Below are 12,225 nucleotides of genomic sequence, written 5' to 3'. Positions count from 1 at the left end.
ATACAAGCACCTAGACAATAAAGACTCTGCTGAAACAACAAAATGCAATGACATTTTTTTCTTCAAGTTCATTTTAGCTTCTGAGAACAGAAGTTTTATAACCAGGCATTTAGAGTACACCTTCTCTATCTTCAAGTACTTTTGAAAAGCCAATCTGATAAATTTATTATAAACCATCTAATCCAAGAATAAGAATGCAATTAAATTTTCAAGCCTTACCTCTAGTGACTGCATCTAAAGCACAGCCACATCCTGTTGCTCCTCCACCTATAACAAGGACATCAAATTCACCTGTGGTTTGCAGTGCCAAAATTTGTTGTTCTCTTGTGGGGAGATGGTTCTTTATTGGAACAGTCACAGCTTCTGCAGCCTGAACATGCACAAAGGTACTCTACAAAGATTAAAAACAACACATTAGGATCTGCGTATACACACACATGCGTACACCCCCCCCCCCCCAAATCACAGCATTTTCTATAACCATAAAGGTAAACTCAAATATTCCCAGTCACTTCACCTATATCTAATAATAATATTGTATTAAAACATTATGGAGCAACAAACAGTACTAAAACCATAAAGGGATAGCGCACATTTACTTCATCTTGCCTACTTCAATACAATGCTATACTCAAGCACTACTACCTATATTAATTATTTCTAGGAACAGTCTTCTGCTGTGTCAAATGTTACAGGATGCTCAGGAAGTATTTTAATAAACAGACACATGGTTAGGTTCTCAACCCTCTACCAAAAAAATCCAAAGCAAAGGACTTAAAGATGAATGTACATTTTATATTTTAAAACTGGTTACTTGTACAGTGGCATTAATCTAAGCTCAAATTTGATCAGGTTCGTGAGACAATGTCGTTTACTGTCAAATATAGTATACTAAAACACCAAAGAAACACTATTTCCATATCCTTTTTGAAAATCTTCAAAGCAAAGCAATTTGTATCCTACAGCACGCTAAAATACACCTTTTCTTTAAAGTGACAAAACTTAATGATGTGGCAGTTTCCAGACAAGTTCAGATTTTACTGGAATAGCTTTGAGAATCTCTCTAGTACTCTGCCTGATATTCCACAACCCAGTGCTGCTCTCTATTTAGTGACCATGGTGAGAAAGGCCACATGCTTGCTCAGTCAACTAATATGGGCCACAGTTTAAATTTTAAGGTTTTAACCAGTTTCTAAAGGCTCTCTTCTGTTACCATTGATTTAAACTGAATTTTGAAAACCTTTACACTCACAGGAATTCCCAAACCCTATTACTGGTCATATACTTCACAATCTATGTTATGAGTGCCATCACTGTGGGTTCATATTCATCACACTAATTTTACATACAATGGGCTATAGGCAGATATCATAGCTGTTCGGACAGTTAAATAGGGTGCAAGACCACAAAAGTCATGCTTGCTTTCTCTTTGCTTTCAGCTCCAGCTTTGCTTTTTGTTTCAGCTCTTTTCCTCATTCAGCATTGTCTCTCATTCTGCACAAAACTAGACACTGAATTTCTCTCACCACTATTTTTTAAGACCCAAAGGACCCATCTTTTCCGTAACAGAGTAATCACTTGTGTGTAAGTGTAGCTAGCAGACAAAGCACCTGCATTTACAATTTAAGAAGGGTAGTCGCGGTACTACTGGCCACCGAGCCAGAACACCCACAGCACACCCCAGCTTGGCAGCAGACCCCCCCCCACCCAACCTTGAGAACATTACTTGAGCCAGCTATTTCAGAAATAAACAGATTTTGGTGTTCTGAATTTCGTTTGATTGAGAGGAGTGCTTTTATTAGTACCTAGCACTTCCAAAGGAACTGTTTTAACCACTACTGATTTGAAATACCTATGTGAAAACAAATAAATGCCTACGCTACCCAGACAAGGGGGCCAGGACAGAAGAACTAATTGACCAATTCAGAATGGATCAAAATAAACAAACAGGACACTAAGAATTAACATTTTCAGACTTTCCTGAAAATTATAATCACTTTCAACACGAGGAAAACCTGTTTAAACCCTACAGTCTAAGGTCCGAGCATGATCCAGTCTTCAGTCCAAATGGCAGACTTAACTGATGTAAAATAGCTTGTGTCCAGATCTCCTAGACAGAAGAGTAAACTAACACAAATTCAAGTGACCAAACAAAATACTACTTTCTTACTATCATCTAAAAGAATTTGTCTAATCTCTTTCCATCCACTGCTTACAATGTGCAAGGAAGCTCTCTCATTTAAGTTTTTATTTCCAAACATTCCTTGAATAAACTGAGCTAGGCAAGTTGTTCAGTTATTTCTATAATTTATTGCTTATTGCACTAGCAGTGAATTACAGTTGCCACAGAAATAGCTCCTAAGTCCAGTCCCACGCTGCAAACACACCATCACAAGCACCGTTTACCCTGCCTCGGTGTTTTATCGTTGTTCAGCCCACATGTTGAGTTTCCCAGATAGATGCTCCTAGATCACTGCGCTTCTGAAAAGCTCTCCGCTAATGTAAGCCACCTCCAGGTTTTAGGAACTCCAGCCACTTTCCCCATCATTTGCAATGGGGAGGGAATATACACCTGCCATATTAAAATAGCTTGACTGACAAAAGGTAACTCAGTCGCTTGCCACCATCTGTTCACATGCGCAGCTGACCAGGTTTCTGTGAGTAGCTACCCAAACGGTGGGAGTTCCTCTTTGGCAAGTAATTCACTGGTTGTCATAGAGCTCTGTAAGCAGACCTTGTGAGTTAAAGGTAAAAGCAATTCTTGCAACACGTCCACTGTAAATTAACAGCCAGTCCAGCCATGCACAATTCATTATATGGTGCATACAACCTAAATATTTTTGTTCAAAATTATTTGCTCATTCTTCAGGAGTATTACGATTGAAATGCATTATTTCTCAATGTTCCTATCACTACTATACAACTGAAAATAAAATCTAATAACTAGTAGCCACGTCTAAAGGAAGTGCACATTGAAAAGATAGTTAATGATCAAGTTCATCCTATAATCATGGATTATATTGACTATAATGCAAGTAGCTCATGCAAATTACTTAGGATAGCAGCAATCACCTTCATTGCACATGTGTTACAATTCAATCAATAAGGAAAGTTGGACTAGAGAAAGAGTGCTTCGCTTTATGTTAAGGATTCATATCTTCCCAGAAATAAAGTGAAAATTCAGATTTCAAACAGCCGAAGTTTGGCAAATTATGACTCAGGCTATAGTATTACTACTGATTTTTCCCAAGCACGGTGCTGGCAGTTTCCACTGGGGTCACCTCTGGCCCTGCCAGCCCCAGCCCCCAGCCCAGCAAGCACTTGGGCAGGGACTACCCCTCCAGGCGTGTGACTGGGCGCATTAAGCACTCAACCAACTGTGGCCCAGGCTTAGTCACCGACTACAAATGCACAGTAACGAAAGGTCTCCTAATTAGAAGCTTGTTTAAACCCACCGCAACCCTCAAATAGAGACAGATGCGCTGCCAGCCCCAGGAGTTCAAGGAGTTACGAGACACACACAGACAGCGGAGAGGTTGAGTCAAAGTGAAGCAGAGGTGAATGTTGATGAGCCTCCCAATTACAGTCTCCCCTCGCTCTCACATATTTACATACTAACGTGGCAGCTGGCAAAGATCACCAGATAAGGTACAAAGTTTTGGCACTTCAGAGAAACTCAGCTTCCACATTATTCTTCTGACCAATGAATTCTGCATATTCCCACCTACTTTTGCCTCTTGCTCTGCTCTCTCCCCAGCCTACTCGTCTCTAGCAGTGCTAAAAACTTTTATATCCCTGAAAGCATGATAGAAACTTTTATATTCCTAAAGTATGGTACACTGATGCAGTTCCAGAACACGTTTTTCCAGGGAGCGAGGAACACAAGGAGGGAAACACTGAGAGGATCCAGCCGTTCCTGTGTTCACTCCTTCCTCCATGGCTGTAAAGACGACCCTCCTGCCCCTGTGCTTCCGCAGGGGTTTGCTGTGACCCCTCTGACTGCCTCCGGCAGCAGCTCTGCACAGCTTGCCCTCCGAAAGGGAACGAAAAAGCAGCGCATGAAAGGTTTTTCCCCTTGAATACCTGAAAACTGTGACAACTCTGCAGCTTTCTGGGTTGCATAGCAAGTGTTACTGTGTGGCTTCCTACACGGTCTCTGGTTTTTCCTTGGTAAGCTGTTGCATTAAGCATGCTTTTTAGTCCTGTATCATTACAGAGAGTACAGAGAGCTGATGCCAATTTCCTAGCTTCCCTAAATAGCACCCTGTGATTTGGAGACAACAGTGACAAGAAGGAAATAGTGAAGACCAAAACCACCCGTGGCTTAGTCTTGCATGTGTTCGGGTTGAGCAAATTCAACTACCTATGCTCAACTTTCTTAAACTTTAAAAAAGTGAAAAACCCCAGCTCAAAATTAGTTTTGCACTATGTTTCCAGACATGCTTTCTTCAGCAAAACAAGTGACTATTTTCAAAGTGTAAAACTTAACTTCAGGAAAATAAGAGGATACATGAAAACCAAAATCCAGAGTTCAAGAAGTACTAGCATAATTTGGTTTTGACTATATTTTTTGTTTTGGTTTTAAACACATTATGTACAACAAATGGCTTATAGTGAAACACAGACCAGAGTCCCAAGCAGATAGCCACTGGTATAGCAAAAGCATAGAGATTAGCACTGAAATATAAGGAAAGTGATTAGCGCACTAGGAATTGATATAGATATGATTCATCTTGCTGTCAATTAAATGCGAGAGTGAAGAAAAGCTGCATACAGGGATCCCATCTGCAATAACGTGATTAGTTTGGCAGTGAACAAGTATGTTTACTGAAATAAGCAATTGCTGTTTATATCTACAATTTCTCAGGCAAGAGTTCCTTGAATGGTTTTGATTACACTCTTAGCAAGAAGAAATTTAGTTTGGCAGTTTGAATTTAATCATGAAGTTATAAAGTGATCTAGTAATCCATAAGCAAGCATTCTTGTTAATTTGCTAATGTAAATCTCTAGGTAGGTTTGCAGAGTCAAATTCATCATTCTTATTCATTAAAAAGAAAAAAAAAAAAGTAATCAAAAAACCCCAAAAGCAGGCCCCAATGCGTTATCCTATTATCATACTCTGTTGGATTCACCTTGATGAGCAATTCCTACTGACCAACAATGTCCTTACGCACCAGCAAGAGAGAAGGATTGCCTAGTGGGCTTAGTTAGGAAAAGACAGCAATCTCTTACAACTCGAAAACAAAGCAGTGCTTTTTCCCTTAATGATTATGGGGACAGCGGGGGGGGAAATCATCGGCGGTCTCCAATTCAAACTTGGCACATCAAAGAATACCCACATCATATCTAGTACTAGCCCACTTGGCTCAACATTAAAATAATGGCAGAAAAAGCAAGAATGCAGCAATTCAGTCAGCATCTACAGGAAGCAAGAGAAACTGGTATTTCCATTTCTCTATCACCATTAGTGTTAGAAGCGCTGATGAAACAGCTAGCAAAGGCTGGCTGTATCACCTTTGCTATTCAGGTATCTGAATATTTGAGGCCAAATCAATCAATTATGTACATAGCCTGTGTATTTTATGTCTCAGAGGGTTCCAACTTCATCTCAGATGCAATTCTTCTTTTCAGGACCTCGTGACTGGTAGTCAATGTAGGGTACATGGATTTGAGAGTTCCTGTATTGTTTAAGATTAATTTCCTTTACAGTGGTAGCACTGAAAAAAAATTTAAGAGTCTATGCACACTTTTGCTTTACCAGAAAACAGTTTAGAAGGGACTAGTTTCTTCAGACGTCTGTACTGCCTGCTGTGAAGAGTTCCCCAACTGTCTCTTTTTCTCTGGAAAAGGGTTTTTCTTTTTAATCTAACCAAGAGCCTTCTTGTCAGACTTACGCATTTGCCCACAACAGCCTAAGTCAGTAAGACTACACAGAAAGCTTGACCAGCTTCCTTAAGGGTAATGGTTATTCAATATGAAAGAATGACTCCTGTGTGTTTACTGAAAGAGGTTTTGCTTGAATTAGTGTCATTCCTACTTATTCCCTTACACATAGCATTAGGCTAACCCAGCTTATTAATTCAGTAAATATCCCAGCGATCAGGTTACTATAAAAGACACAGAAGTGCAATATTCATCCATCAGCTTATGAGTTAAATTCAACAACAGTTCTGTCATGTCAACATGTGTTCCCATCCTCCCTTTGCTCAGCAGGAACTGCGTGTTGCCAAAAAACCCAACACACAATAAGGGCAATTTGCTAAACTGCTTGTATGCCTGCATATGCCATACATAGATATTCTCAGGTTATATTGCCTCAATTGCTGTTGCAGAAATGTGCTCCAAAATGTCAGTACACGTGTGCGTGTGTGTGTATAGAAAAATAAGTTGGGACAAAAATCTTGAAAACCAGGACAGATCTGAATCAATGGAGTGTTTTATTTCCAAGGTGTAAACACTTCACAGCTGTTTACATACAGACAAGGTTAACCTTGCTAACGGTGCCATTCTCCTCACAGTCAGGCTTTGACTCTCAAACCTAGAAAGGACAATTTAAATTTCAACACTAGAAATTGCCAATAGTCATCCCTTTTAGTAGGCAAAACACCCACTAGTATGCTCGACTAACAAATCCAAATGGCCTCCCACCCATTCGCAAGGGCCAGAACTTTTACCACCCTTCAGCTACTCCCTTGGAATTACCTGGGACAGGCAAGTTTCACAGAAACATTGAACACCAGCTGAGTGAACATGGAAAACAAAGACAGATCAACTAGATGGTGTGTTCAGGATTACTAGCCAGCCGGGGTCTTTATTCTGTAACTGGATGCCCCTAATTCCAGATGCTAGCCACAGCACAGACAACCAGTCACTGAGTGAAGCAATATGAACATGGGTAAAAAACCTGAGCATTTTATTTCTGTCTTCTTATGTGCTGGATTCTGCTCTCGAAATAACAACAGATTTCCTACAATGTGTAGCCAATTAGTGCACATCTTGGGGCGATATCCTTCTCTGGCAAAGGAAGACAAGATCTTTGCCCTAGCATATATTTGATTGGCAGGCATTATTAAAAAGAGGACACTTGGGCTGGGGGACATGCCCACAGCTTAGATATGTCAACACAACAAATGGACTGTCCTCCTTTGTGTCAATCCCTCCAGTTACGTTCCACCTGCTGCCCTATATTAGGTGTTTAAGGCAGCAGCTTTAAGGGACATCACGTGGGAAATATGCAAGTTAGTACAACATGAAAACAACATGCTGTTCACTTGACAGATCCATTTGCTTATACATATGCTGGAAATTTTCAGACCCTTTGTAGACTGATCCTACACAATAGGTTTAGAAATTGGGGGACAAGCGGTTATTTCATTTTGACACCATGATCACCTTCTGTAAAACTCTGGGTTTTGATCTGTCTCTGGAAATTCGTAACAATCATCCAATGGCCATCTAGTCCCAGAAAAATAGGAATTCCCTGAATTCTGGAATACTGCATATACAACAAGTGAGCTATCCAGATCACTTTTCCCTTCCAACTCCTCCTCTTATTTAACAGTCCTAAAATTTGACGCTGCCATTTCTGACAGTAATGAAGCCAGATTGTAAAATCCTGTGATAAAGACTCCAGAGAGTTAGAAACAGTATTATCAGCTAGGTGCAAGACAGGCAGCCCAATGGGAAGCTCACTTTAAATGCTAGGTTTTATTTTCAGCAACATTTTTTCTGAAGCCATAAGGATCCTGGCTTATCTACTTTCCAGCTAGGTTCCCCAGAAATGACTCATCTCATTTGCTTTACCAGTACCTCAGCTGCTACTCCTCCTCCCCATAGAAACAGCCAGAAGACTCAGATTATCATTTATTCAGACGCAATACACACCTTCATGGAGCTCAGTGAAGACTGTCTCCCATCACCCACTGTTTTACCTTCGACTAGACCATTAAGATCCACTTCTGTTCCTATTTTCAGTTTGCCCAATTTGAATGGCAACTTATAGTAAATGTGTGGTAACTAAAGCAGTTCACAGAGTAACAGCTTGTCTAGATAAAGAGCTGACTGATTACATTTCTAAGGTGAGAAGCAGAAAACACCATGCGAAATGAGCACCTGCTCACCTAGCTGCTCGGATTGATACTATCTCAAAGGAAGGAGGAGGTAGTTTTTTGGGCTTAAGCTTTTTCCAAATCCAGATTGAAGCAAATCAGGCCAGAGCTCTGACTACACCTACTTCAACCATTTTACGGAACACTGACTGCAAATATTTTTGGCCGAATGCAAGGTACCAGCCTCACAGCCCACATTTAACACAAGATCAGAAGACATGTTCCCTTATACACATCTACTAAGCCTAGACATGGTTATTTTATAAAACTCTAAAGCACAGCACAACTGCATTAAAACAATAGGCATTTATTTGCTTTAAGACAAAGAGTAGTTGCTGACCCACGCCAGCTCTACCTGAAACCAGTCCACAACTTCCTTTTACCAGTTTCTCCTTGGCTTCTGCATCGAGAAGCAAGTTAAAGAGCATGGCGACTCCAACTTTACTGTGAGGAGCAGATATGCCAATGAAATCTATTTTCTACAACAGCAAGAATCAATACACAAACTGACACTGGAATCTACTGCACCTCTTTCTACTGCCATTACTTTATTTTAACAGTAAGTCTCCAACATCATCCTTCACTGCTCAGGGAATTTATTCTGTCTTTGTGCCTTAGTTATCTGGAAGACAGCACTGAACTGTACCTCCAGCTTACCAGTTGTCTAGGTTGTGCCCACCAGATAGAGGCCAATGCCCACCAGAAACAACAGAAGCCTCGCCATTGACTTCTTTGGCACAGATCCTATCCTCAAACAGTTTTCAGCTTTTTGTACTGAGCGAGAGCTGGCACCATGACTGTTTTGAAGGTGAGATTTTCAGAGGTAGTGCTACTGCTTTTACTTCAACCTTCTAAGTTTGAAAATACTGTCCAAACTCTACCTAGAGCTTATACTTCAATCAGTACTTTCCACTCCTGCAACTAAGTAGAATCCCTAGTAGTACACAAAGGTCATTTTTTTAAACATGAAAAATGATTTACAAGAATCGCAGTTCCCTCCTGGTTAAAGACCTACAACAGTGAAACATCATTTAATGCCACCCTCCAGATTAACACCTACCAAATCAAGCTGAGAGGCTCTTGGCATTCCTTTCCAAACAAAACTATTCGTATAAGCCTAACATACGCTCAAACAGATTTTAAGTTTCATATTTTATCAGAAATCATAATTAATACTTACGTGTTTGTTTCTATACTGAGAAAATTGAGAGAGGCCAAAAACTGTTGCTATGGCACCTCCTCCAATGAGAGCAGTTCCTTTCACTGCCTTCTGAAATGCCATTTTTTACTGTAAGAAAAGAAGATAAAAATTAATAGGCAGTTTTACCCTGTGAGAATCTAGGCTACACAGAATAGACCATTTGTAGAAACTAATGACAGTGTTGTGACAAGTTGAAACTTGGGGTAGCAATATATTAATTAGCGATTTTCATTGCAATATTAATAATTTCCAAACAAAGACTAGACAGAGGCAAGCCAGAGTGCTCTGCTATTTGCTGTGAAAGCTGAACGACAAAAGAGTATTTAGATATATAAGTAGATATGTACACACACCCCTCATTTAAACTCTTAAGTACTCTTACATGTGACAAGTGCTTACAATACTGTGGCAAAAGCAGAACAAGAACATGCCGTCATCAGCCAGATGGCCACCAAATCCTTACCACAACAGAACAGCTGATCTGCTTGACAAGATCACCTTTAGCTACCCTCCAGTCCCATCAAACTATTTCTACAATCACATTTGCCTAACAGCACTCCATCCTGCTTTCCGGCCAGGAATTACGATCCCTGTATTCACTGTATACCAACAAAGCTTGTCTTACCTGGGAACAGTGGAGAAGCAATGCACTGCTAGTCAGGAAGCAGGTCCTTCAGTGAGAAGCAGCAGCAGAGACAGTGGACAAGATTAAGTGGCTTGAAGTAAGCCCAGAACTTTTATCATCTAGCTACAGAGGGTTTAAAACTAGCCCTATGTGGGTCAGGCAAATTCTTAAAAGACCCAGTGTTCGGATACTGAATGAAAAATTTGCATAGAACTGACCTGAATCTTAAGCAGGCACAACCTAATCCATCTTCCCCAGGACCGCAGCAGCTCACATCGCATTAGAAACAACATACATCAAGTTTGAAGGACTCCCATCAGCGCTCCAAGCCCTCCAGTTACGAAGACATCTTTGTCCAAGCCCCAGATTCACCCAGCAGTCTCCATACAAGAGATTTAACACCGTTAAGGCTTAATGCAGAAGCAGGCAACGTGTACAGCCCCGTGCCAACACTGGAACACCAGCGGACTTACAACGTGGCGGCAGTGGCCCCAGGCCAGGAGCAGGGAGCCGCGGCAGCTCCCCATCCCAGGGCTGGGCAGGGGGGGAGGCCCTGGTAGCCTCACCCGGAGCCTGGCTACGGGGCTCAGCCCTTGCCTTGGTCCTCCAGCGAGGCCCCGCGGGTCGACCCTGCTGCCGTGGTCCAGCACAGCTCTGGCACGGCACGACATGGCACCTCACCGCGCGCCTGCTGATCTAGAGACTTTGCAGCCCTCCCTCTGCAGCTGCTGCCCATCTTATACCAAACACACCAGACTGGGTTATAAACCATCACTCTGGGCAGCATACAGCTTTCTTGTCAAGATTTGCAGCAAACTACTTACAATTGAAGAGTTATTTCTTTGGCCTTATAAGACAATTAAACAAGAAATACTATATGTTATCATACGTCTGTACACATCTTTCTTCTCTTATTAGTTCTTCCAGCTAGCATAATTGCTCTTTCTTCTTAAAAAATACACCGCACATGCTTAAGGCACAAGCCAAACAAGAAAACTTCACTTTTAAGATGATGTAGATCTTAACTTCATTCCCCATGCGCTTTGCTTGCAGTACACTCAGTGTGGTGGGAAATTCCACACACAATTACTGTACGCAAACATTTGATGTACAGATGTTGTACGCATGTACTGTATGCAAGCGATTATTGTACAGAAAGCCAAGACTTGCAGCTTCCCACACGTTTTTCTGAAGAGCAGCATGTATGCTCTTGAAGATTCCCACCACAACAACCTTTCTCAGTACATACGTAGAGTATCACATTTTCCATTTACTTCATACTTCGGCCTCAAAAAAGACCAACTTCGTCTTTCCTTTATAGCATGACAGGGAGGAGTAAAAGGGAAAGGCAACAGACAAAACCCCAGCAAGGGAAGTTTCTGAAAGGGAAGTTACTGTGGAAGCCTGGCGTCAAAAGCTACAGCACCTCCACGGAAAGGGGGAGTAAGCCTTGAGTCAGAGGCCTGGGACCTTGTTGCCCGTAACAGCAAGCAGCCACACCACCACCAGTCCACAGCTACGTAAGAAGTATGCCAGGGTGCTATCTATCACAGATAGCCAGGCTGCCACACTGCTGCAGCCAGCCCTACACCTCCCCTAATGCTCGCTGCAGAGCCTCGCTTTGCACCGCGGTGCGGCTCCAGCTCCCAAGGGGTGCAAGGCTCCCCGTCAGGTCTGCGGTCCACTGCCCAGCTGCATCGCACGGGGGCTACCCCTGCAAGAGGGAAGCGAGCGCCCAACGAGGAAGGCTGCCCGTGGGGGGACCCGCCAGTGAACTGCCACAGCAGCCCAGCACAGCCAGCTCGTGGGACAGCCACGCACGCCGGGACGCAGGCCTGTCGCCTGCAGAGACCCTCTCCTGTCGGTCTGGCACAAGTCTCGCACGATGCGATTTGAGCAATCTGAGAAACGTCCTATCAAAGGAGCAGAGTGCCTCAGAATCAGACCCTATCCTGTACGCTTATCTCTCTCCCCCCCAATTAAAAAGTAAAACCTAACCATCAGCTAAACCCTACCACCTTAAATCTGTTCAGATAACCTTTTGTAATATCACTTCTACACACCTGAAAACGCCTACGGATACTCATGAAGTCGTAACACAATATGAAATTCAGTACTGCACAAGAATTAAAACAGCAGCTGGAAGACTTGCACTGCCATCACCACGCTCATCATCTCCTACAAAATAAAGAACTAAGACAATCAACATCAGTTCACATACCGTCTATAGCCACACGAAGCATATGGTGATGGTGAATACATACACATCATCCAAGCACTCTGTGTACTAC

The 12,225-nt window shown here is 42.1% G+C and overlaps 1 protein-coding gene across 4 annotated transcripts in view; it reads right to left on the bottom strand.

Moving 5' to 3' along the window:
• Positions 1–12,225, bottom strand: part of GPD2 (glycerol-3-phosphate dehydrogenase 2) — a 75,371-nt gene that overhangs the window by 51,844 nt on the left and 11,302 nt on the right. For all 4 annotated transcript variants that reach the window (XR_008235930.1, XM_052791963.1, XM_052791965.1 and 1 more), the window contains 2 exons: positions 9,289–9,396; positions 220–391 (listed from right to left, as the gene is read on the bottom strand). Coding sequence is in view for 3 of the 4 variants with exons in the window: in XM_052791963.1 (XP_052647923.1) it covers positions 220–391; positions 9,289–9,390 (274 nt within the window). In the remaining variant the exon portion in view is untranslated. The remainder of the gene's footprint in view (positions 1–219; positions 392–9,288; positions 9,397–12,225) is intronic.

This window comes from Harpia harpyja, chromosome 7, assembly GCF_026419915.1.
Source record: "Harpia harpyja isolate bHarHar1 chromosome 7, bHarHar1 primary haplotype, whole genome shotgun sequence".
In the NCBI taxonomy this organism is placed as follows: Eukaryota; Metazoa; Chordata; class Aves; order Accipitriformes; family Accipitridae; genus Harpia; species Harpia harpyja.
Note: the sequence above shows the minus strand (reverse complement) of the source record. Positions and strands in the feature narration are given on the sequence as shown.